The 26,699-nt window shown below is 47.3% G+C and overlaps 1 protein-coding gene across 4 annotated transcripts in view; it reads right to left on the bottom strand.

Annotated features, from left to right (window-relative positions):
- The window catches only part of SLC25A1 (solute carrier family 25 member 1), a 54,836-nt gene extending 30,731 nt beyond the window's left edge, over nucleotides 1-24,105 (bottom strand). For all 4 annotated transcript variants that reach the window (XR_014027867.1, XR_014027868.1, XR_014027869.1 and 1 more), the window contains exons 1-8: nucleotides 23,936-24,105; nucleotides 7,794-7,901; nucleotides 7,003-7,102; nucleotides 4,709-4,847; nucleotides 4,482-4,566; nucleotides 3,579-3,683; nucleotides 1,093-1,208; nucleotides 15-88 (exon numbers count right to left, since the gene is read on the bottom strand). Coding sequence is in view for 1 of the 4 variants with exons in the window: in XM_081338752.1 (XP_081194878.1) it covers nucleotides 15-88; nucleotides 1,093-1,208; nucleotides 3,579-3,683; nucleotides 4,482-4,566; nucleotides 4,709-4,847; nucleotides 7,003-7,102; nucleotides 7,794-7,901; nucleotides 23,936-24,056 (848 nt within the window). In the remaining 3 variants the exon portion in view is untranslated. The remainder of the gene's footprint in view (nucleotides 1-14; nucleotides 89-1,092; nucleotides 1,209-3,578; nucleotides 3,684-4,481; nucleotides 4,567-4,708; nucleotides 4,848-7,002; nucleotides 7,103-7,793; nucleotides 7,902-23,935) is intronic.
- Between the last annotated feature and the right edge of the window lie 2,594 nt (nucleotides 24,106-26,699).

The raw sequence follows: 26,699 nt of genomic DNA, 5'->3' as shown, positions 1-26,699 counted from the left end.
GGTGCCAAACTCACGCTAGAAGCCCTTCGTATTTCATAATTTGGTAGGCGCAATTCAAGGTGCTCTTGTACTTGTGCGCTTCAAGACCCTGGAACGAGAAAAACGGGAGAAGAAAGGGGGAGGCTGGCTTAGCCATAGCAAGAGGAAGTGGAGCACTACACAACCTGACAACTTACTTCGCTTGGGCTCAAGCGGATCACGCCCCTTTCGTTTCCGATTCTGGTTTAAATTCAATGAGAACCACAACTGATTTAGTTGAACAAGTCAACCACACACACACACACACACACACACACACACTTTGCTGACAGCCTTCCCAGCTAGAGCAGACAAGAAATATGACCGGGTGAACTAATTCTACTTTGCTGTAAGGCTACGTTAACAGAATCTTGCAAGTCTGAATGTACAAATCTCGCACTGCCTCCTTTACAGCCTGACAGGTTTCTTCTAAGAGTCTTGCCTCACCCGTTGTTCAGCTGCGGGGTAAGTGGTCCCTTATCTGACCCTTCCCTTGGAAGCATCTTTTTGCCCAGTCTCCCAAAGTCTTTCCCACACACCATAACCATCTGCTTTACAGCCTGAGAAACTATGGAGGGTCCCTTCTGAGCTTCTTAGCCTACCCATTATGCAGGAAGGAAGTGAGAAATTTCCTGACAGTGAGAACAATTAATCAGTGGAACAGCTTGCCTCCTGAAGTTGTGGGCGCTCCGTCGCTGGAGGGAGAAAAGACTGGACACTTGTCCAAGATGCAACAAGGTCTCCTGCCTCGAGGGAAGGGTTGGACTAGAAGACCTCTGAGGTCGTTTCCAGCCCTATGGCTCTATGCTTTCCGTTTCAAATGAACGAAACAAGAATGGAAACAAGAATTCAGCAAGGCTCTCTCTAATTCATGCATTCCAAACTAGGCAAAAGGCTCACGTTTGCTGAAAAACAGCTTAGCTAATCAAGAGATGTTTGGACTTGGACCTTCTCCCCATGGTGGGACCTAGTCAAAGACACAGATCCCTGGAAGACCGGCTCAGTCCTAAAATTCACTCCGTGAGCCACCAGATTGGGAACCCATAGCTAACAGTCGCTAAAAGCCCAGCCTACCTGCATTCTCGTCTTCACAACATCTAAGGGGGTGTTACCAAAGACGCTAGCAGCCCCAGCGAGCGCCCCAAATAATCCCGTCACAAGTGGGTTAATCTCTTTGTTGGGATTGTCCCCTGAAAGGAAATAAACATGGATAAGAAAGAAAGAAAGAAAGAAAGAAAGAAAGAAAGAAAGAAAGAAAGAAAGAAAGAAAGAAAGGAGGGAGGGAGGGAGGGAGGGAGGGAGGGAGGGAGGGAAGGAAGGAAGGAAGGAAGGAAGGAAGGAAGAAAGAAAGGAGAGAAAGAAAGAAAGAAAGAAAGAAAGAAAGAAAGAAAGAAAGAAAGAAAGAAAGAAAGAAAGAAGGGAGGGAGGGAGGGAGGGAGGGAAGGAAGGAGGAAAAGAAAGAAAGAAAGAAAGGAGAGAAAGAAAGAAAGAGAAAGAAAGAAAGAAAGAAAGAAAGAAAGAAAAAGAAAGAAAGAAAGAAAGAAAGAAAGAAAGAAAGAAAGAAAGAAAGAAAAAAGAGAAAGAAAAAAAGGAGGGAGGGAGGGAGGGAAGGAAGGAAGGAAGGAATAAAAAAGAAAGAAAGAGAAAGAAAGAAAGAAAGAAAGAAAGAAAGAAAGAAAGAAAGAAAGAAAGAAAGAAAGAAAGAAAGAAAGAAAGAAAAAGAAGGGAGAGGCTATTCCTTCAATACAAATCCGGCTTCCTTCATTAAATTCTATTTGCACTGATTGATGGCCGTCCGTTCTTCCCGTCCCAAGTAGAACAGAGAGGAAACGCAATCCAATGAGCTCCCTCTACTTTATGGTCAAGCTACATTGGCAGAATCTTGGAAGTCTGAATGGACACGTCTCCCACAATCGCTCTTACAGTCTGCAAGGATGGGAAGGGTTTCTCCTGAGCTTCCTTCTCTACCCACTAAGCAGGTCTAAGGCGGTGCCCTCCATCACCGGGCTCTCCTCTGAAGCTACACTGACAGCATCTTGCACGTCTGAAGGTGCAAATCCCTCGCCATCTCTTTTACCGCCGGAAAAGTTAGGGAGGGACTCTTCTCAGTTCTCTTCAAGGGTGCTGGGTGGCCTTCTTGCAGACGTTTCATCGCCCAACTAGGGAACATCATCAGGGCTAGTGAGGGATGCAAGGAGGAGGAGAAGGAGGAGGAGAAGGAGGAGGAGGAGGAGGAGGAGAAGGAGGAGGAGGAGAAGAAGAAGAAGAAGAAGAAGAAGAAGAAGAAGAAGAAGAAGAAGAAGAAGAAGAAGAAGAAGAAGAAGAAGAAGAAGAAGAAGAAGAAGAAGAAGAGGAGGAGGAGGAGAAGGAGAAGAAGAAGAAGAAGAAGATGAGGAGGAGGAGGAGGAGGAGGAGGAGGAGGAGGAGGAGGAGGAGGACTGTGGGGTCCTTGGTGCTCTCTGAGCTCAGTTGTTTTCTTGCAGACGTTTCATGACCCAACTAGGGAACATCATCAGGGCTAGTAAGGCAGTAGCACTGCTGATGTTACCTAGTTTGGGTAATAAAACATCTGCAAGCCAACAACCAAGCTCGGAGAGCAGCAGGGACCCCACGGTCCTCCTCCTCCTCCTCCTCCTCCTCCTCTCCACAACCCCACTCCCTTCTAGCGCTGATGACGTTACCTAATTTAGATAATGAAACATCTGCAAGAAAACAACCAAGTTCAGAGAGCGCCAAGGGCCCTCATTTCAACCCTGAGCTACAAATATTATCCTTTACTGAGTTTCTTTCTCTGCCCATTGTGAGCTGTGGGCTACATCCTCTCTTATCTGATCGTTCCCTAAGCAGGCCTTTTCTTCCAAACTCCCAAGGTCATTCCCACATACCATTTTACCATGGTCAACAAGCCAAAAAAAAAATCCATATTAGGCACGGGAAAGGCAAAAAAAAATCCATATTATGCACAGGAAAGACCAATCTATAAGGAATAAAGGCATTAAGCACATCTTTACTCGAGAAATACAATTAGCGACAGCTTTTTGGGGGTGTTTCATTCAACCTCTCTACAGCCTCTTCTCCCCCCAGGTTTTGTGAAGATGGACTGAATGGATCTCCACACCATTCCAGAATTTTCTTCTCGCCTTCTCTATGTGAGACCAGCAATCCCAGGGAGAAAGATTTAAACAGGTCTTTCAGATTCCCATCTAAAGCGTTAACTCCCTACAGCTGTAGGAGAAAAGCTGTTGTTGACTTTTAGGAAAACAAACATCCAAAGTCCTGTTTGGGCATGTTGGATTCACGGCTTGGCCCCAGAAAACGTTTTCCAAAGTTAAAATTGTACATTATTCAGGACTTTTAAGAGAGCCAATTAGAAGGATCTCAGAGGAAAAGGGGCAGAAATAATAATGATAATGATAATGAGAAGAAGAAGAAGAAGAAGAAGAAGAAGAAGAAGAAGAAGAAGAAGAAGAAGAAGAAGAAGAAGAAGAAGTAGTAGTAGTAGTAGTAGTAGTAGTAGTTGGAAGGGACCTTGGAGTTTTTAGAAGAGGGAGGTAACTCACCTTTGTACCAGTTCCTAAGAGCCGTCATGACGAAGAAACGGATGGCTTGGTTCGATCCTTGTTTGAGGACGGTGGCAGTTAAACCTTGATAGGTTCCTTTCAACCCTACAAGACAGGAGATGGGGGAAGGCTCAACTGTGGTCATAAGTGAAGGACTGCGACAACACTGCTAACATCGGTTGTTTTCGCCTTGACAACAGATGGGAGATGCAGCCATTTTATTCTTTTGCTTTTGCTTTTAGAGTTAGAATTATAGATCAGGGGTAGGCAACCTTGGCTCTTTTATGACTCGTGGACTTCAACTCCCAGAATTCCTGAGTTGGCTCAGGAATTCTGGGAATTGAAGTCCACGAGTCATAAAAGAGCCAAGGTTGCCTACCCCTGAATTAAGATAATGCTGGGGGAAGGAATGTGCATGACAGTTTAGCTAGACATAACAATACTGAACCTAGTGTGAGAACCAAGGTTATTGAAATAAGAGATGATAAGGAATTGGCAGGCTGGAGAACTGGAGGGGAAGCCTACATTTCAAGCTAATTGGGGAATATGATTTATGACTGTTAACTGGAGGAGGGAATTGTGCTTTGATACTATGTGCTCAAGGGGAGGGGAATTCATTTTTTGGCTTTGAGTGCATTAGCCCCGATGCTATGCTACTCAAATAAAGATTCTTTAAGGTTAACATGCCTTAAAGAATCGAAGTTGCCTCGAAGTTCTCTGAAGAATTTCGTCTATTGGAAACATGAAAGACTGCCTGTACTTTCTATATTACATCCAGCTTCTTCTAAATAAGACTATAGGCCACCCAGCTTCACTGATACTTAAACCCTGGCCGATTTCTAATTCTGCAGATAGGAGGAGGAGAAAGATATTGTCACACTGCCAAGGATCCATGTTCCTCACCTTGCTCCCGAACGATCTCCCGCACGCCGTGAAAAAAACCTCGGTATTTTGGGTTGGGAGAACATTGGTCGTGGATGAACTTCACCTGCAGAAGAAGCGCAGCAGAGAAGACAACAGGAGGTGTGACTCCAGAGGAGGCTCTGAAATGATTCTTTGTACCCCAGATTTGCACATAAGGTTCCTCTCCACAACAAATACATGTCCCCCTTTCTTTCACGGGTTTTTACCTTGATGGTTTCCATGGGGCAGACCACCACCACAGCTTCAGCCACACCAGCCCCCAAGCCAGCAAGAAGGCCACGGGTGCTGTCCAGTTTTCCATCTGCGTCTCTCATGTGGTTGCTCAGGAACTCAAACATGCCAAACCTGGGCAGGGGAAAAAGAGGAGGACGGTGGGCCCGGGTAGAACGAAGGAGGTCCTCTATAAAAGAGCACTCCTGCGCGGGGGCCTGTGCGTTTATCGTTCTGCCAATACGGACGGACCGTCCCCGTTTTACTGACAGAAGAGAATGTGTGTAGCTCAGGGCTGAACTGTGGGGTCCTTGATGCTCTCTGAGCTTCATGTTTTTCTTGCAGATGTTTCATGACCCAACTAGGTAACATCATCAGTGGTAGAGGGACGTGTGGTTTGTAGAGAGGAGGAGGAGGAGGAGGAGGAGGAGGACGACGACGACTGTGCGGTCCTTGGTGCTCTCTGAAGTTGGCTGTTTTCTTGCAAACGTTTCATGATCCAACTAGGTAACATCATCAGTGCTAGAAGGGAGTGGGGTTTGTGGAGAGGAGGAGGAGGAGGACTGTAGGGTCCTTGATGCTCTCTGAGCTTCATGTTTTTCTTGCAGATGTTTCATGACCCAACTAGGTAACATCATCAGTGGTAGAAGGACGTGTGGTTTGTAGAGAGGAGGAGGAGGACTGTGGGGTCCTTGGTGCTCTCTGAAGTTGGCTGTTTTCTTGCAAACGTTTCATGATCCAACTAGGTAACATCATCAGTGCTAGAAGGGAGTGGGGTTTGTGGAGAGGAGGAGGGGGAGGACTGTAGGGTCCTTGATGCTCTCTGAGCTTCATGTTTTTCTTGCAGATGTTTCATGACCCAACTAGGTAACATCATCAGTGGTAGAAGGACGTGTGGTTTGTAGAGAGGAGGAGGAGGACTGTGGGGTCCTTGGTGCTCTCTGAAGTTGGCTGTTTTCTTGCAAACGTTTCATGATCCAACTAGGTAACATCATCAGTGCTAGAAGGGAGTGGGGTTTGTGGAGAGGAGGAGGAGGACTGTAGGGTCCTTGATGCTCTCTGAAGTTGGCTGTTTTCTTGCAAATTCCGTCCCCCGCCCAAAAATCTGGGGGATGAATTCCATTCCCAACTACTTGAGAATATGGGGACCAATTTGCCTCCCTCCCAACTACAATCTGGGGCCAAATTTTGTCTTTTCCCCCCCCTAAATTTGGGGACAAAATTCCACTCTCTCCATTTGAGAATGCAAGCGTGAAATCCGTCCCCCCCCACAAAAAAAACCAAACCCCAAACATCTCCCATTTCTAAATATTCTTGACTTATCTCCAGCTCTCTTCCCTCCTGACTTTATTCAAATAAATCCTCTTTACACAACCTGATTGTCCCTTCTAAAGACCCCCACCCCCACCCCTAGGTACACATAGAAAATCTGGCGTGTTTGAACTTTGAGCAGAGAAAGAGGTAAAAGACAGAGGCAAGTCACAGAGTGCCAGCAAGAGCTATCATTTGTTCCCTCTAGGAAAAAAAATGAATGAAAACAAGCCACTGCTAAACCAAGATTCAAGTTGAATCACCCCATCTCGGTTTGTTCGACCTTGGCCATTAAATCATTGAGGATCCCTGAGCAAAGTTAAGATTTGCTTAAGCCTGGTTTGCCGGATTCAACCACGATTTTCTATTTTTTTTTTACAAACAAGTGCTTAATAGACGACGTGTTGACTAGGCCCATTAGTAATTCTGCAGTACATGTAAGCTTCTTCAAACTAAATCCGATATTACACCATCCGATACATCCTGTCTTCTTCCGGTAAGAAACATTTTTCCACACTAAAGCAAACACAATTCTTATTGTTGTTAACCATTATACAGTTGAATATCAGCATCGGTTACAGTTTTCTAACAGTATCAACGATACCAGTTAAAAATATCTTTTCTAACCAAAACGTAGCTTAACTGCGCTTCCACTCGATATCCATTTATTCAGTCGCTATCCTATTTTTGCATTCCCCCCCCCCAGTTTTAATTTCCCATCCATATTCCAAATATCCCAATCATTTATAATTTCAAAACATGGCTACATTTTTATGGCCTGGCTTTTTATGACCTTAGGAAAGAACTCTTGATAAACCTAGAACCGACGCATATCTAGAAGCAAGAGGAGTTAACTTTTCATGCTTGGAACATTTTCAGTTCCAAAAGATTCTACACCCTCTTTGCACACATTGCCCACCTGTGTCCTCAGGTCACACCTGAAACACACACACCCCAACGTGTGTCCAGAAATGTTTACCTGACGGCAGCCTTTGGTATGGAACCATAGACCAACGAGCTGAGACCTCGGTAAAGCCCTTTGACCCCATGGTCCCGAACCGTCACTCGAACGCAATCCACTGCACGTAAAGAAAAGAATAGAAAAAAAATACATACCCATATTAATAAAAAGCAACCAACTCCAAACCGGAGAACAGACACAAACCTTTAAATGTAATTGTACAGATTACTGCAATGCTCTCTATATGGGGCTGCCCTTGAAGACCACCCGGAGGCTCCAGCTGGTGCAGAATGCGGCCGCGCGGGTTGTGATGGGAGCATCCCGATACTCCCATATTACATCGCTCCTGCGTGAGCTGCATTGGCTACCGGTTGCCCTCCAGGTGAGATTCAAGGTGCTGGTTCTTACCTATAAAGCCCTACATGGCTTAGGCTCGGGATATTTACAGGACCGTCTGCTGCCAGGAACAACCTCCCATCGCCCGGTGCGCTCACACAGAGAGGGCCTCCTCAGGATGCCGTCGGCTAGACAATGTCGGCTGGCGACCCCCAGGGGGAGGGCCTTCTCTGTGGGAGCGCCGGCCCTGTGGAACCAACTCCCCCTTGAGCTCCGGATGGCCCCGGATCTCCGGTCCTTTCGTCGCGGCCTTAAAACATTTCTCTTCCATCAGGCTGACCTGGACTGACCCAGAGATTTGCCCATCACCAATTTCGGATTTGTTCCTAGGAGTTGTTTTTTGTTTGTTTTGGGGGGGGGGATCAAAATACAGTGTGGTGGATGGAGGTAAACTCGGAACTGCCCCGTCTTACCGATGCCTTTATAGCGTGGCGGGTTGGCTTTTTCGTCGAGCTGCAGCTGCGTTTTGACATATTCGGTGGGGAATGTAATACAGATTTCAATACCTCCGGCGAGGCCACCTGGAAAGGTAAATGACAGAAGGATGAATTTATCCGCAGATGCGCGGAAAAGAAAAATATATTAATTACATCAGCAACTTTTCTTTTGCCGGTTACCGTGAGCTTATCCTGTCGAGGCGAGGCCGTAACTTTTCTAACCCGTCCACCGTAGCGATCCATTGTTCTTTACAGGTGGTTCTCGACTTACAACCACCTCCATCCACCCCGACACCAAACAGCACCAGTTCGATTGGAGCAGCGCAAAAACGATCGGCCACGTTAGCACCCTCCATCAACAGACGCACCGACCTACAGCATCCAGCCGACCGGCCCCTCAGCATCCAAATGAACCGCAGTCAACCGTGTACGCTTCTTTTCCCTACTAGCAATGCCAGAAGCAGATTCAGACAGCCAACGACATCCTTGAATGTGCAAAGCTTGCAAATTCAGCTTTGGTTATTAAAAGCACGGTCACCGTAGTTAAACCCCTCTGCAGATAGAAAGGGACGCATTTTCGTTCTTAAACAAAGAAGCAAACTTCTAACCGCGCCCGAGCACCCAAAAAAAAAAGCTATTTTTAAAGTAAAAAAGAAATGCATTCGATCCCATCAGATGTTTTCACCCACGCATTTTGCTCTGACTGCCCTAAAAATAAGTCCAGAGGAACACTAGTGGGAGCAGCGCCTGTCGGATGGTGAATTTCTCCCAGAACTTTTGTCTGTAGAAAGCAACTATCCTTTCCTAATATTTGTATTACAGAATATAACTAGATTCTGAATTTTACAGGCAATGCACTGGCGAGACCACACTTGGAATACTGCATCCAGTTCTGGTTACCAGGATATAAAAAAAAGACGTTGAGACTCTGGAAAGAGTGCAGAGAAGAGCAACAAAGATGATCAGGGGGACTGGAGGCTAAAACATAGGAAGAACGGTTGCTGGAATTGGGTATGTCTAGTTTAATGAAGAGAAGGACAAGGGGGGACAGGATAGCAGCCTTCCAATATCTCAGAGGCTGTGCCAAAGAAGAGGGAGTCAAGTTGTTCTCCAAAGCACCTTTTACACCTGCTCGGAGCATTTGAAGCACCTCCTTCTTCTGCTCTCCAAGCAATGCAGCTCTGAGAGACGAGGACAGGACAAGAAGCAACGGATGGAAACTCAGAAGAGAGAAGCAACCTAGAGCTAAGGAGAAATTTCCTGACAGTGAGAACAATTAATCGGTGGAACGGCTTGCCTCCAGACGTTGTGGGTGCTCCATCGCTGGAGATTTTCAAGGAAAAACTGGACAACCATTTGTCTGAAATGGTATAGGGTCTCCTGCACAAGCAAGGGGTTGGATTAGAAGACCTCCATGGTCTCATTGGAATGGAATGGAATGGAATGGAATGGGGGGGTGAGAGTGGGAATAGAACTACAAAATAGAATAGAATAGAATAGAATAGAATAGAATAGAATAGAATAGAATAGAATAGAATAGAATAGAATAGAAGAATAGAACTACAAAATAGAATAGAATAGAATAGAATAGAATAGAATAGAAGAATAGAACTACAAAATAGAACTACAGAATAGAATAGAATAGAATAGAATAGAATAGAATAGAATAGAATAGAATAGAATAGAATAGAATAGAATAGAATAGAATAGAATAGAATAGAATAGAATAACAGAGTGGGAAGGGACCTTGGAGGTCATCTAGTCCAACCCCCTGCTCAGGCAGGAAACCCTACATTATTTCAGACAAATGGCTGTCCAATCTTTTCTTAAAAACTTCCAGTGTTGGAGCATTCACCGTTTCTGGAGGCAGGTGGTTCCACTGATAAATTGTTCTCATTGTCAGGAAATTCCTCCTTAGTTTTAGGTTGCTTCTCTCCTTGATTAGCCCGATGATTCTATGTTCTAAAAACCCCATTCTGCAACTTATTTTCCCGCAGAAGCCGAGGGTTGGCAGGCTTGAGCCATTTCGGTGCGCTGCCTGCCTCCCCCAAAAATCCTTCCGATCTTCTGCATCAAGCTAAAAAGGAACCCCGGAGCCCATTTCGCATTCTGGGCCCAACAATGAGACAAGCTGTCTTCTTCCTGCTATCTTGACGAAGCTGCAACTCAGCGTGACTGTGCAAACGAAACACACACTCGTCGGTGTCATTGGCTGGCCGGAGACACAACCCAGGGAACACCCACAAGGAGGATTTACAAGGAAACTAGATCTGGATCCCGACAGCGTCAACCTCACCATGACAAAGTAGCTGGTGAAAGTGTGAGGGGGGAGGATTTCTTTCCTCCCCCAGGAATGAAAAATGACCTTTTCAACAAAGCAGATTATTCTTGCCCTAATTGGCTTCCTGGAGACATCATAACAAAAGCTGCCACTTCAGATTTTGTTGTCGTGGTTTAAGGAGGGGAAGCTAAATTCTGCACACTTAGAAAAAGTGGCGGCTTAAAGTTCTGGACACAGACTGTACATCGAGAGCCAATTTAAGTCTAGCGGTTAGGGCACCAGGTTAGAAAGTGGGAGACGGTGAGTTCTAGCCCCATCTTAGCCACAAAAGCCAACTGGGTGACTTTGGGCCAGTCCCCAAGAGATGGTGAGTTCTAGTTCCGCTTTAGGCACGAAAAACAAGCAGGGTGATTCTGGGACAATCACCAGGAGACTGTGAGTTCTAGTACCGCCTTGGGCACGAAAGCCAGCTGGGTGATTTTGGGTCAAAATCACCAGGAGATGGTGAGTTTTAGTTCTGCTTTAGACACGAAATCCAGCTAGGTGACTCTGGGTCAATCACCAGGAGACAGTGAGTTCTAGTCCCACCTTGGACATGAAGGCCAGCTGGGTGACTTTGGGCCAGTCCCCAAGAGATGGTGAGTTCTAGTTCTGCTTTAGGCACGAAAAACAAGCTGGGTGATTCTGGGACAATCACCAGGAGACTGTGAGTTCTAGTACTGCCTTAGGCACGAAAGCCAGCTGGGTGACTTTGGGTCAATCACCAGATGATGAGTTTTAGTTCTGCTTTAAACATGAAATCCAGCTAGGTGACTTTGGGCCAATCACCAGGAGATGATGAGTTCTAGTCCCACCTTGGACATGAAAGCCGGCTGGGTGACTTTGATCCAGTCCCTCTCTCTCAGCCCAGCCCACCTCACAGGGCTGTGGTTGTTGGATAAATAGGAGGGGTAAGGTGTGTGGCTTATCTTCAGTGCCTTGAGTTACTTGTAAAAATAATAAAAGGCACGATGTAAAAAAATAAATAACTATATACTCAAGATAAGCAACTTTTTCCCACGTGCAGGAAGAGAGTGAAAAAGGTCAAGTTAGAGAAATTCAAGGCATGAGATGAGGGGAGACAAAAAAAATGGTTGCTAAATGGAGTTTAGTCACAACCTTTCATGCAGGGACGGTTCAAAATTACAACCACCCTGAAAAAAGTGACTTACAACTTGGGCACCTGGAAACCACCGTGGACTTATGACAATGGCGGCGTCCTGGGATCACGAGATTGCCGCTGGCGACCTTCGCAGCCAGCTTTCATCTCGTTTTTCTTTCCCGTTTCCTATTTTTTTTTTAAAAAAAATCCAATCTAACGTTCTTCCTCGATAAAATTACATTTAAAAGACGAAGAAAAAGAAAACGGCCCCGTTTTTTTTACGAGGGGCGGGGAGGAACCGAACGACACCCCCCCCCCTTAAAATAACTCGGCTCCAGCAGCAGGAAATATAGAAGGCCAAATTTTCTCCCCGTGACTCGAAAGGTGACAGCTGGGCGTTTGATCTATGCCGTATTTCACCAATCTGACACCGGAAGATTAGGGGGGTCTCTCTTGGGGCTGCATTGCGGAGAAGACAAGATTCCTCAGGAAGAAGGAAGAGGTGCCTGAAACGCTCCGAGCAGATGCAAAATGCAGCCAAGGTAGTCCCCGACTTACGACAATTAAGCCCCAGGTTTCCGCTGCTCCGCGAGACATTTGCGAAGTGGGTTTTGCCCCATTTTGCCACCTGCCATGCCACGGTTGTTAAGCGAATCCAGACTTTATTTATTTTTTTATTTTATTGGATTTATATACCGCCCTTTCCCGAAGGACTCAGGGCGGTTTACAGGGTAATTAAAACATTGACACAAAAATTAAAAACAATTAAGATCACCAAAGGTGATGACAAGCACCAGGGACGCCGCAACCGTCCTAAGTACATGCGAGTTGCCAAGCGTCTGAATGTTGATCACGTGACCACGGGAATACTGCAACGGACCTAAGAGTGAAAAACGGCCGTTAAGTCGCTTTTCCGGTGCCGTTGTAAGTTTGAATGGTCACTAAACGAGCCTGTTTTAAGTTCGTTTGCTTTTCCTGCCTTCTCACCGCCTTCCGAAGCAACCGTGGACTTTTTTGTCAAACTAATCATGCTCTCCACGTTTGCCTCTTCCCTCCCCTGCGCTCTTCCTCTCGTGTAGTTCCTCAAAATAAAATAAAATTAAAATCAAATCAAATCAAATCAAAAATAAGGGCCTTGTTGCATGTTTCTCTCTCTCTCTCTCTAACCCACTTTGAGCTGCTTTCTGGCTAAAACGCATATGGCTACGACTGCTTTAAATAATAAAACCACATTAATAGTTCTTGGGCCAACTTAATTTTAAGTGGGTGGAAGGGAACCACGGGTGTAGCCTGTGGTTTAATTTTTTTAAAAAAATACAAATCCGCCGTTCTAAAGGCATCATGGTGCTATTTGGCCCCGCCGCCAAAATTACGCCTTCCCCACCAAGAAGAAAGGAAAAAAGGTCAAACCACGAGCTTTCTGTTCAACGTGACTCCCATTTCCAACGCTTTCGATTTTAACCAACTGAACAATTTCTTCCTTGATTTTTTTTTTTTTTACTCCAACGTTACAAGAAGGAACTGTTGGATTGCTCCTGTTTTTTTTTTTCCAAATGTTCCTTGCTGATTAAATTATGCCTGTTCCTGCACAGCTATTAAGGTCCTACTTCAAAACTCTCGGGGATTGGAGTTAATTTGTAACTACTGGCAGATCCCTTTTCACTTGCAGATTTTCTCTGATTGGGAACCTCTTCTTCTTCCTGAATTTTCCGCCCCACCCACCCAAAGTCTGAACCAAACAGAGGATTTTCCTCCCCTGTAAAGTTTCTCCTTTCCATTTCACCCCAAGTGGTCCTGTGGCTAAACAGGGCGGTTGTTTATTTATATTTCATATCTCATGCATTGGTCATGCCGGTTTTTATCCTTTGGGGCCAAGGTTTTTAAATGAATCATACCATCGTTAAGCCAATCCAGCTTCCCCCTTTTGACTTGTCTTGTCAGAAGCCAGCAGGGAAGGTCACAAATGGCGACCCCAGGATGCTGCAACCGTCACCAACACATGCCAGTTGCAAACCCCTGTATGCTGATGACGTGCTGCGACGGTCGTAAGCCTGAGGACCAGCTGCAAGCCCCCATTTCCGGTGCCGTCGTGACTTGGAAGAGCCGCTACACCAACAAACTAGCTGTGTTCTATATACATCCCACCTATTTTATATACATATTGTTAATATTATATTTTATATTAAGCAAGCTTTTTTAAAAAAAACAAAACAAAAATCCGTCTTTCAGCGGCTTCGGTTCTCCAGATTGTTATTCCAGGATGAAGTCACTTTTTTTTTTTCCCCAGCAGCATCGCAACTTTGAATGGCCACTAATCAAACGGTTGAAAATCAAGGACTAGCTATACATTCAAGGAACTTAGCTGTTCTGCTCTCCAAAACCATCTTTGGTTGCACAGCCCGCTGCACAATTTCTGCTCATGGTGGCTTATTCCACACACCGCAGCTCAGCATCACGTAGGGATGGGAAGTGTGTGTTTTCTATCCCCTTCTGGGAATCGCCAGAGAGCTTGATTGATGATTGTGGGTGCGAGAGAAATGCATTTACCGGGTAAACAAACAAAGAAAGAAGCATAAATCTGTCCTTACAGCAGCAAAGGAAGGATTGAGGGAAATCAATCACCCCTGACCCATTTCCTCTTTGTTTAAGCAAGCAGAAGCCAATTTTTTATTTTTATTTTTTAATCTGGGCCATCGCAAACAAGACAACAGTATATGCTTTGAAGGGAAAAATATACATCTAATTCCAGAAAGGACAAAGCAAGAAGCTCTTGGAGGCTGCTTTTCTCCCGAGACGGTACTGAAGAAAATGGAAAAAAAAGATCTAAATCAAATGAAGCAGAAAGCTCCTTTGCAGAGTCTATCCAATAGGCGAAAAGATAAAATGCACCTTTGGGGTACATTAAGCTGGGCCTCGTCCCGTTCAACTGGGCAAGCGTGCCAGCCTTGGCACGGAGCCTGCTATAGAGCAAACTCAAAAGAGACAGCTTGAGCTATTCAGCTCATGGGGGGGGGGGAGAAAGACGGGGCAAACCCCACCATTAAACTTCTGAGCACGTTTGCAAATCTTCTAGCAGAAAAACCAGCCTCCCCTTTGTCCTTCGCCACGAGGGCTCCTAAGGACTAGCAACTTAACAGAATTACGAGTTGGGAGAGACCCTGGAGGTCTTCTAGTCCAACCCCCTGCTCAAGCAGAAGACCCTACGCCATTCCAGACAAACGGTTGCCCAATCTCTTGTGACAGAGCACCCGCAACTTCTGGAGACAGCTCGTTCCCCTGGGATAAATTGTTCCTCGCCGTTAGCCGTGTGGAAATCAGGTTAGTCTAGGACACCGTGTGCCAAACGGGGAGGAGCGCCAATTCGCCACAGTTGTGTTGAGCTAAGCGAGACCCCGCCAGCCCCACCAAAGGTAGAGCGACACCCGACTGGCCAGGTAGGGCAAAGGGGAATGAATCCACAGGACACTTTTCCTGCTTCCAAGAGACGGTTGGCAATGACCTTGAGCAAAGGCTGCTTGCCCTTGGCAGAGATTCAAGCTTGAAAATGCCAGATATAAAACGTCACTCTTTTCCTCCTAACTGCAGAGGAGGGTTTTAATCCAGGAGGGGCTGGAGGCCAGCCCCCCGGGTGGTGGTGGTGGAAATATATGGGTTTAAAGTCCTTGTAGTAAGAATCGTGCAACAGCTCCTGCTTAAAATCATGGAAAGTAGGCATGGTTGTTCCAATTACAGCTAGCTCTCGACTGGCTGGCTGCATTAGGGTTTCCTGTCTGAGCAGGGGGTTGGACTAGATGGCCTCCAAGGTCCCTTCCAACATTCTTCTTCTTTTTCTTTTTCTTCTCCTTCATTATTATTATTATTATTATTATTTCCCTGGGGCTGGGACCTATTGGGTTTATTTTAAAAAAAATTGAGCAGCTCTCTGTGGCCTAGCAATACAGGTAGTCCTCATTTTACGACCACAATAGAGCCCCAGATTTCCATTGTTAAGCAAGGCAGTTCTTGCCCCTGTTTTATGACCTTTTTGCCATGGCGGTTAAGCGAGTCACTGCAGTCATTTTTTTTAACCTGGCTGTTAAGTGAATCTGGCTTTCCCCCCCCCCCCTTGACTTTGCTGGTCAGAAAGTGTCAAAAGGGGGACCGCCTCACCCCGGGACGCTATGATCGTCCTAAGTAGGAGCCAGCTGGCAAGCAGCTGAATTTTGATCACACGACCGTGGCAATATTGCACCGCTTCTTAAGTGCGATAGCTGGTCGTCAGTCACTTTTTTTTTCCAGTGAGGTGGTAACTTCCAACGATGGCTGCAAACGAATGTTGTAAATCGAGGACCACCTGCATTTCAATCTGACTGTCCCCACAGCCATGGTCTCAGCTAGCTCCCTCCGGCAAAATCTGAACAACGGCCCCGAAGGAAAGCAAAAATCAAACCAGGGCTGGGTTTCCCCCCTTGATGCTAAACCATGGTTTGGGAACCGCACTCTTGATTCACATGGAAAACCAACAGAGAGAGAGAGAGAGAAAGAAAGAGAGGAAGAGAAAGAAAAAGAGAGAGAGAAAGAGAGTGAGAAAGAGAGAATCAGAGAGAGAGGAAGAGACAGACAGAACGACAGAGAGAGAAGATGTTAAACCACAATTGACCCCGGCAACCCAGCCCAACCTTAACCATCTCCACCTCTTGGTTTAATCTCATGGTGTAAGATAGCACAGATAGCAAATGCTCATTTATTCTAAAATAAAATAAAAATCCGTGGTTTAATGTATGAACAGAGCCACTACTTGCTGCAAAAAAGCTCCGCAGACATGTTTGGGGATCAGCCACATGCAAACATCCAATAATGTGACGGCTGATCTGAAACATCGATTTGGTTGCAAAGCTGAGAAAAGGAACCAGAACAAGGGGACGAAGATCTCTCCCCTTTGCAGAGTCATTTCTCCAAGGGAGCAAATAACTGGAGGAGTAGGAGGAAGACTGAGAATTTGTTGTTGTTGTTGTTAGCTGCGGAAGTCGTGTCCGACCCATCGCGACCCTATGGACAACATTCCTCCAGGCCTTCCTGTCTACCATCTTCTGGAGTCCATTTAAGCTCACGCCTCCTGCTTCAGTGACTCCATCCAGCCACCTCATTCTCTGTCGTCCCCTTCTTCTATTGCCCTCGATCTTTCCCAGCATTAGGCTCTTCTCCAGTGAGTCCTTCCTTCTCATTAGGTGGCCAAAGTATTTGAGTTTTAGCTTCAGGATCCTGCCTTCTAAAGAGCAGTCAGGATTGATCTCCTCTAGGACTGACCGGTTTGATCGCCTTGCAGTCCAAGGGACTCGCAGGAGTCTTCTCCAGCACCATAGTTCCAATTCCTCAATTCTTTGGCGCTCAGCCTTTCTTATGGTCCAACTTTCACTGCCATACATTGCAACTGGGAAGACCATAGCCTTGACTATACGCACTTTTGTTGACAGGGTGATGTCTCTGCTTTTTAGTGTGCTGTCTAGATTTGCCATGGCTTTCCTCCCCAGGAGCAAGCGTCTTTTAATTTCTTGGCTACAGTCCCCGTCTGCGGTGATCTTGGAGCCCAGGAAAATAAAATCTGTCACTACCTCCATTTCTTCCCCATCTATTTGCCAGGAATTGAGAGGGCCAGATGCCATGATCTTGGTTTTCTTAATGTTAAGTTTCAACCCAACTTTTGCACTCTCCTTCTTCACCCGCAACAAGAGGCTCTTTAGTTCTTCTTCACTTTCTGCCATTAGAGTGGTATCATCTGCGTATCTTAGGTTGTTGATATTTCTTCCGGCAATCTTAATTCCAACTTTTGATTCATCTAGCCCTGCCTTTCTCATGTTGTGCTCTGCATATAAGTTAAATAGGCAGGGCGACAGTATACAGCCTTGCCGGACTCCTTTCCCAATTTTGAACCAATCAGTGGTTCCATGTCCAGTTCTCACTGTTGCTTCTTGACCCGCATATAGGTTTCTCAAGAGACAAATAAGATGGTCTGGTACTCCCATCTCTTTAAGAACTTGCCACAGTTTGTTATGATCCACACAATCAAAGGCTTTAGCATAGTCAATGAGAATTTACAATGGCAATAAAGCATCCCGCTTCCCATAAGAACACAACAGAAAAAGGAGATTTTTCTCTCTTTTTTTGTACGCACAAAGATGGAAAGAGTCATTGGTGAAGATGATGGAAAGTGCCCAGATGGCTAAATTGACTTCTTTGATCAGAGAGGGGGAACCAATATATCTATCTTTAGTGCTGATTGGAAACCTCTTGTGCGCTTTTTGGAGAAACGGAAAAAAAATGAACTTATGAGTTACGATTTAATGATTAGACAAGACGGATGGTAAAAAAAAGAGGAATGTTAAGATTGTTCACCACAGAGTAAAGAAGTAGATTTATAAGTGCACACATAAAGAAGATCAGAAGTTATTTTACTTCTTTGTGGGGTTTTTTTCTATTTTTCTTTCCTTTCTGGTAATTTTAGTTTTCTCTCCAGGTTTGATTTCTTCCTTTTGTATTTTTTATCTTCCTAATGAAAAGAATCTTTAATTTAAAAAAAAAAGATACACAAGCAGAGACAAAGCCCAGAGTTACTTTCAGGGAGATGAGACAGTTTCTTAGATGTGATGTACTAATAAACAAAATAAATACCCAACACGGCAGAAAAACAGGTGTGCGGTTAAGATCACGAGGGCTTCGGTACCGCATGCGAAACGCGCTTAACAATGCTTCCTTAAAGTTCTGGGGGTTCAGGCAACCCACCAAGGTTTGAAAAACACAGCAGCTGCGATGGTTACATTTCGCACAAAATCCAAAATGTGGTTTAGCAGCTTTGGGGGCTTCTGTGCTGCATAAACAGGTTGGTTCACAACCTTTTGAGGCTCATCAAGCACCATTTTAAGATGGCTCAACCGTATCTTCAAACAAACGTTTGGTTCTGGAAGCTGGCTCTGAATGAAAGCTTCCAAAACTAAGGGTCAAAGTCTAATGAAAGGAAGGACTAGACGGTGACATGATTAGTGGTCTCCTAGTACTTGAGAGGCGGTCATTGAGAAGAGGAGGGGTCAACCTATCCTCCAAAGCGCCTGAAGGCAGGACAAGAAGCAACGGATGGAAACTAATCAAGGAGAAAAACAACCTAGAATTAAGGAGAAATTTTCTGACAGTGAGGACAATTCACCAGTGGAACCTCCAGAAGTTGTGGGTGTTGCATCACTGGAGGCTTTCAAGAGGAGACTGGACAGCCTTTTGTCCAGAATGGTACAGGGTCTCCTGCCTGAGCATGTGGTTGGACTAGATTGGACTTCCAAAGTCCCTTCCAACTCTCTTATTCTTCCTTCGGGGGAGACCACTGTTTTGGTCTAACCAGCTGCCTCCGTTACTTATACAAGAGAAACTCAACGCTCAATGATTTTTATCTTCTCGTCTCTCCTCACTGGCTATGGCTGCTTTGGGCCCATAAAAATCATATTTTTTTCTGGAGGACAAAAGAGCCTCCCACTCTCCATTTGATGCTTAAAGGAGAACTGCGCATGGGAAAGCTTTCAGCCTCCGGGCCGATGTCGTCAGGCCAGCAAACAGTGTATGTCAACAACAGTTGCAGATGAAAGCTGAATGGAGAAGGGGGTGAAGCAACACGCTGTCCTTCATTTTGCAAGAACAGGTTCCCACACACGTCTTTCACAATCCTACGGCGTCAGCACTCCAAAAAACAAACAAAAAAAATCTGCTTTTGGAGCATGACTAGGTGTTCCTTCAGGGGTAACCGAGTCAAGGCCGACAGCGCATCTTCAGAGCGAGGGTCTCCATCCCCCCACCCCGAGAGGGAAATGCTTGGTAGAAATCTGAAATGTGACAGGGGATTGCAAAATCTTCTCTCTTGCCGTTGCAATGAAACAAACTGGGAGTAAAAGACCTTGCGGGTTTCTCTGCTACAGGTCAAAGTTCGTAACGTGCGCCGGTAGTAAGAAGATTCCATTCGTGACGTTCTCTGTGGTTCCTGCTTCGGATGGATGTCTCCACGTGACTACCATAGTCTGTAAACAGTGGTTTACAGCTTACCATGACAGATGAACTAACAATTAAGTCCTGCTGAAGAAAGCAGAGCTGGAACCATTTTTAACAAGAGGTGCACAGGCGGATCCAATCTGCTGAATCCAATTAGTGTCTTGCTAATTTAGAAGAGAGTATTTGTAGTGTGGGGTCCTTGGTGCTCTCTTGGCTGGGTTATTTTCTTGCAGATGTTTCATGACCGAACTAGGGAACATTATCAGTGCAGGAAGGAAGGAAGGAAGGAAGGAAGGAAGGAAAGGAAGGAAGGAAGGAAAGGAAGGAAGGAAGGAAGGAAGGAAGGAATGAAGGAAGGAAGGAAGGAAGGAAGGAAGGAAGGAAGGAAGGAAGGAAGGAGAGGAAGAGGACTGTGGGGTCCTTGGTGCTCTCTGAGTTGGGCAATTTTTTTGCAGATGTTTCATGACCCAACTAGGTAACATCATCAGTGCTAGAAGGGAGTGGGGTTTGCGGAGGAGGAGGAGGAGGAGGAGGACCGTGGGGTCCTTGGTGCTCTTTGAGCTTGGTTATTTTCTTGCAGATGTGTCCTTACCCCAAAACATTCTTAGAACTAGAACGGAGCGGGGTTTGCTAGTTTATATTCTAGTAGCTTGCCTCGTCAGTGTTGATGGGTGGGGTCTTGGAGGTTCTGCTTGTGGCTACATAGGGATTCTAGGCTGATCCCTCTTTTAACTCTGCCCCCAATATGAACTGAAAGCAAACCCCACTCTTTACAAGCACTGATGAGGTTACCTAGTTTGGGTAACGAAGCGTCTGCAAGAAAGCCACCCAGCTCAGAGAGCACCAAGGACCCCACAGTCCTCTTCCTCCTTCTCCCCCGCCCCCTCCTCCTCTCCACAAACCCCATTCCCTTCTAGCGCTGATGATGTTACCTAGTTGGGTCATGAAAGGCCTGCAAGAAAACCAACAAGCTCAGAGAGCATTAAGGACCCCACAGTCCTCCTCCTCCTCTCCACAAACCCCACTCCCTTCTAGCACTGATGATGTTACCTAGTTGAGTCATGAAAGGCCTGCAAGAAAACCAACAAGCTGAGAGCATTAAGGACCCCACAGTCCTCCTCCTCCTCTCCACAAACCCCACTCCCTTCTAGCACTGATGATGTTACCTAGTTGGGTCATGAAACGTCTGCAAGAAAACCACCCAGCTCAGAGAGCACCAAGAACCCCACAGTCGTCCTCCTCCCCCTTCCTTCCTTTCTCCTCCACTCTGCACACCCCACTCCCTTCTAGCTCTGATGATGTTCCCTAGTTGGGTCATGAAAGGCCTGTGAGAAAACCACCAAGCTCACCCAGGTCCCCTCCTGACCAGAACTGAAATCCAACTTGCTTGGAAGAAGACCAAGTTTGGAGACAGACCAAACTTAAAAAGAAAAAAAAAAGGAACAAATAACAAGAATGCAAGAATCATCTCCACATTGCTTTTAACCATGTCCCACCTATATCATTGGGCAACTAATTTCTCTATGATGCTTGGAGGTGGGTTCCCAGCCTTCCAACTATGTCTAGGCCAGGGGAAGACTGGATGGAGCCCAAGGATTTGTGGGGGGGGGGAGGGGGATGCAAAACTGATTTATGATTGAGGGACAGTTCTTCCCGTTTTCAAGGCCCTGAAAAACCAGCCTCCTTTTTAACATTCACAGCACCAATCCTGTCAGGGGAAGGAAAAATGAAGTGGCTTGTAACATCAGCCAGCTGTCAGCATGAGGCTCCGAGAGAGCAAGTGCACTGGAGGAGAACAGCTCACGGCAAGAATAATGTACCAGCCAGAGTCCAGAGGGAGCAAGAGGGCTGGTTCCCGAGACAATGAACAACAGAATAACACATATGGAAGGGACCTTGGAGGTCTTCTAGTCCAACCCCCTCCTCAAGCAGGAGACTTAGTCTGGTACCATTCCAGACAAACGGTTCTCCAGTCCCTTCTTAAAAGCATCCAGTGATGAAACACCCACAACTTCCACAAATGATTAATTATTCTGTCAGGAAATTTCTCCTTTAGTTCTAGGTTGCTTTTCTCCTTGATTAGTTTATTTATTTATTTATTTGTTTGTTTGTTTATTTATTTATTTATTTATTTATTTATTTGGTTTATATACCGCCCTATTCCCAAAGGACTCAGGGCGGTTTACAAGGCAAAATTTTAAAACAAGCCAATATAAAATTAAAATAAATTAAATTAAGTCTAGCCGCAAAAATTAAATCACAATTTAAAAACATTAAACCCCTCAGTCCAGACCAGATAGCTCAAAGAGCCAGGTTTTTAGGTCCCGGCGAAATGAATGAAGGTCGGGGGGGCAGTCCGGAGTTCCGCTGGCTGTTGATAGTTTCCATCCTTTGCTTCTTGTCCTGCCTTCAGGTGCTTTGGAGAAGAGGTTGACCCCCTCCTCTCTGTGGCAGCCCCTCAGATATTGTAATGCTGCTATCGTGTCTCCCCTGGTCCTTCTCTTCACTAGACTAGCCATGCCCGGTTCCTGCAACCCTTCTTCATACGTTTTAGCCTCCAGGCCCCTAATCATATTTGTTGCTCTTCTTTGCATTTTCCAAAGACTTAAGATCTTTTTTTATAATGTGGTAGCCAAAACTGGATGGTCCAGTTATCTCTGTTCCCCTATCTGTGGTCCAACGCTACCTAGTTGGGTAATGAAATGTCTGCAAGGAAACAACCAAGCTCGGAGAGCACCAAGGATCCCACAGTTCTCCTCCTCCTGCTCTCTGCAAACCCTATACTGATGATGTTACACAGTTGGGTAGCAAAAGGTCTGCAAGAAAGCAACCAAGCTCAGAGAGTACCAAGGATCCCCCAGGCCAAGGTGTTTCCAGAGAATACTTACCGGGGTCAAGTCAACCCTGGTTGACGGAATTGATCTGATTTTCTGGGCTTACAAAACCCAGCGAGCCGTAAAATGATGACACGGCCTAGCTTGCAAAACACACGTTTCCCCTCAGTCTACTCTAAGGCCAGGAATATAAATTGCACCGCGTATTTTAAAGTACCAAGAAGCCTTTGTTCTGGAAGAAATCTGTCTAAGAAAGGGGATTGATGATGACTGTGCTACCAAAATAGCTGCTTATTAAAGATGCGTGCAAAATCCATTTCTTTAATGCAATGAAGGTCAGGGGGAAGATGCTAACCAGGCCTGCTCTGGAGATTTACTATTTCCCCCCCCCCACTTTTTTGTTATTCGTTATCTGCAAAAACAAAGTCTTTATTCATAACATTCTTGTCCAAACAAACTTTGCAAGAGACTTTTTGCTACAGGCAAGACAGGAGCCACAACAGGCAAGACAGGAGCCACAACAGGCAAGACAGGAGCCACAACAGGCGTGGTTTGCCTGTTGATTTGTTTTTGCTAGAATCTAAGGCCCGACGCTGCAGAATCCCGAATTCTTTCCAAAAATAAAATAAAATAAAAATGTTAAGAACACGGGGATGCGCAATTTATTCCTTCCTTGCTAACACTGCCATAAAGGCAGGAGTGGCTGTCCAATCTCTTCTTGAAAACCTCCAGCATTGGAGCATCCACAACTTCTGGAGGCAAGGCGGTCGGTCCACTGGTTAATTGTTCTGACTGTATGAAATTTCTCCTGGGTTCCAGGTTGCTTCTCTCCTTGGTTAGTTTCCATCCGTTGCTTCTTGTCCTGCCTTCAGGCGCTTTGGAGAAGAGCTTGACTCCCTCTTCTTTGGGGAAGCCCATGAGATCCTGGAAGGCTGCTATCATGTCCCCCCTCGTCCTTCTCTTCATTAAACTGAACATCCCCAATTCCTGCAACTGTTCTTTGTATGATTTAGTCTCCAGTCCCCTGATCATCTTTGCTGCTCTTCTCTGGAGTCTCAACGTCTTTTTTTTCCCCTCTTTGTGATCACTTTAACCGACCCTAATTAAAGACCAGCCCCTCATTTCCAATACAAATAGTGCCAACGTTACCACGGCACTAAACTAATCGTTCTAGCACTGCAAGTCGATTTAAAGGAGACGCCGGAGAAGCAGCGTCCGGCCTCGCTCTCTCAAAACAGCCTCCCTCCCCCCCCCACGCTTTCTGACGGCAAACCCCAGGGACTAGGAACTTGAACTCTTCGTTAACAAGCCAATGATCTCCGACCACAACAAGGAGGGCCGATGCCAGGCCCCACCAATCCCAAAGCGGCAGCCGCAGCAGCAGCCGATGGCGAGAGGCGAAAGGGCGGAGTTGCTGAATCGCTCCGCTTTGCAGCTTACTACCGGTTGCAAAACGAAGGAGAAAGGGGGGGGGGAAAGAAAAGGGACTGGGGCGGAAGTAGCCCTTTGCGTGGGGAGATGGGGGGGGGAGGAAAGCACTGGGAGAAGGATTTCCCCCTCTCCGGCGAAACACCAAGGCTGAGTCAATCAAAGGTGGCACCAGCCAAGAGTTTCCACGCGTGTTTTTTTTTTGCAACCAGAAAACTTCCACCCCGGGCACGGAGGGAGGGGAGGGGAGGAGAGGGGGGAAGAAGCAGCAAAGCAGCAGCCACGCGCCACACCCGGCCGCGGGTGCATGCATGCCCTTCATCCACGCGCGCATGCATGCCCGCCTCCATCCACGCGCGCATGCATGCCCGCGACCTTTGTGCTTTGCAAAGCAAGGCACGCCAAGGCGGCCGCGCAATGCAATCCTCACCTGCCAGGATCGCCTTGCCCGGGTGGGTCAGCTTGGCTTTGCCGGCCGGGGCTGCGGCGGCCAGGCAGCGGGGTCTGGCGAAGGGGCTGACGAAGCCCGCGGCCGGTGGGGCGGAAGACATCGCGGCGCAAGGCGGCAGCGGCTGATGCCAACGAAGCGGCCCGCGGCTCGGATATAGCTCGCCGGGGGCGTGATCGCCGCCGCCGCCCCCTTTTCCTCCCGCCCCACGGGCAGGCGGGGCTCTGCGTTGCTTGGGAGGCGGGGGCAGCCGGGGGGGGGAAGAGAGACAGAGAGAGAGGAGGTGGGACCGGCTGGCTGCATGGAGCCGAATGGGTGCCGCCCTCTCCCCCCCCCCACTTGGCAGCGTGCACGGGAGTGGCGGAGGGCTGCATTCACACGATCCCCCGCTTTGCACAGCCCGCTGGGGGGTGGCGGGGTTGCATTCGCGCGATCCCCCGCTTTGCACAGCCCGCTGGGGGGTGGCGGGGTTGCATTCGCGCGATCCCCCGCTTTGCACAGCCCGCTGGGGGGTGGCGGGGTTGCATTCGCGCGATCCCCCGCTTTGCACAGCCCGCTGGGGGGTGGCGGGGTTGCATTCGCGCGATCCCCCGCTTTGCACAGCCCGCTGGGGGGTGGCGGGGTTGCATTCGCGCGATCCCCCGCTTTGCACAGCCCGCTGGGGGGTGGCGGGGTTGCATTCGCGCGATCCCCCGCTTTGCACAGCCCGCTGGGGGGTGGCGGGGTTGCATTCGCGCGATCCCCCGCTTTGCACAGCCCGCTGGGGGGTGGCGGGGTTGCATTCACACGATCCCCCGCTTTGCACAGCCCGCTGGGGGGTGGCGGGGTTGCATTCACGCGATTCCACGCTTTGCACATCCCGCTGGAGGGTGGCGGGGTTGCATTCACACGATCCCCCGCTTTGCACAGCCCGCTGGGGGGTGGCGGGGTTGCATTCACGCGACCCCCTGCTTTGCACGAACGGGAAAGTTGGCAGCGTGGACGCCAGCCTGTTCCCGGCTTTGTCTGGGCTTTCTCGTGCCCGGGGAAGCTCTTACGTGGACAAGGTCTCTTTGCATCTCGAGACTACCAAATGGGGTTGGGTGGGGGTAACAAGGGGTTAAAAGGAAGGAGGGCGGGCTCTGCTGTTTGCTTCCGTGCCTGCAAGGCGAGCATACCTGTGCGCGGGACAGGTGCATCCCCTGGTGGTGAGGAAGGGGATTTCAGGGCCGTTTCGAGCCGTGCGGCCCCCTAACGGTTCGAAAGAGAATGGCACCGGCAACATTGGTTTCACTTTTTTAACCTGTTCGCCGGGGATGATGGGACTAGATCTCTGGGGAAGCCTCTGATACTAGGAAAGGTATAAGGACTTTTGGAAGAGAGGAAGGAACAATCGGGCAAAATCACCCTACGGAGAAAACTAAAGCTTCAACTCCTTGAGAGGTCCGCAATGCTGGAAAAGGAGGAAGGAAACTAAAGAGGAAAACCAGTAAGCAAGGTTGCAGTGATGTTGTGGGCACCGTTGGAGGACCTGAAGGACCAGCTTGGAGAAAATCTATGTGGCCACCAAGAGCTGCCCCTGACTTGAGGGCATCAACCATCAATGGAGACTCCTACCTAAAAATGAGAGCAGACCCTACTCCTTCGAGCACTGATGGTGCTACCTAGTTGGTTAATGAAATATCTGCAAGAAAGCCCACCAAGCTCAGAGAGCACCAAGGACCCCAACCCTCCTCAGATCTTTTCTTCTCATCCACAGTTGGGAACGTATGGAAGGTCAGATACAGGCCTGTCCTACATACCCTATTAAGCAGCTGCATGGGACACGCAGGACCTCTACGGAACCCAAGTATAATTCAGTAAAGTCATCTTCAGCTTGGTGTCCTTGAGAAGGTGATGGGACAATTTCCAACCTCCATGGGGAAGAGGTGGCTTCCATGGGAAGACTCAACTTTGAGAATCCACAATGATGGGGAAAGTGGAAGGGAAAAAGAACAGGATGACCAATAGCAAGATGGACAGGGGTGGGGGTGGCTGCACAGTTGGAAGAGCTGAAGGACCATGTAGACCAAACATGTCAAACTCGTGATGTCACATGACGCCAAGCAACGTATGGGGAGACTTTTGCCACTGCTGGCAACGGGGTGGGCGTGGCTTCTGGATGACGCGTCTGGGCAGTTTGACACCCCTGGCGTAGACAATCGGGGGAGAAAAATCTATGGTTGTGTAAAGTCAACAGTGCCTTGACGGAACTTCGATTAATGTTCTCCGGGAGCTGTGGACCTTCTGGCACCCTTTTGAGGGATTAGGATGGGCCCAATTTTCACTCTCTTCCTTTGGAGGGACTTTGGAGGTCTTCTAGTCCAACCCTATACTATTGCAGACAATTTGCTGGAATTCCAGATTTCTGATCCACCTCCACTCTTCCGTTATCACGACAGCCACTGATTCCCACTTACCCTCTATGTCAGGGGTCTTCAAACTTGGCCCTTTGATGACTTGTGGACTTCAACTCCCAGAATTCCCCAGCCAGGCATGCGGTTGAAAGACCCCTGGCTCTATGTGGATGCTGGTTTGCTACATCTGACACTCGTCAGAAGATCAGCCTTAGAAAAATTCCCCTCTTCTCCCAGGAAAGTCTACAGATAGTCCTTGATTTATATCCATTTCTTTAGCGACCGTTCAAAGTTACTATGGCACCAGGGGGAAAAAAGGGATACGATTGTTTTTCACACTTGTGACTTTTGCAAAAAACCCACGGCCAGAT

Source organism: Vipera berus (genome assembly GCF_964194415.1).
Source record: "Vipera berus genome assembly, chromosome: 14".
Taxonomy (NCBI): domain Eukaryota; kingdom Metazoa; phylum Chordata; class Lepidosauria; order Squamata; family Viperidae; genus Vipera; species Vipera berus.
Note: the sequence above shows the minus strand (reverse complement) of the source record. Positions and strands in the feature narration are given on the sequence as shown.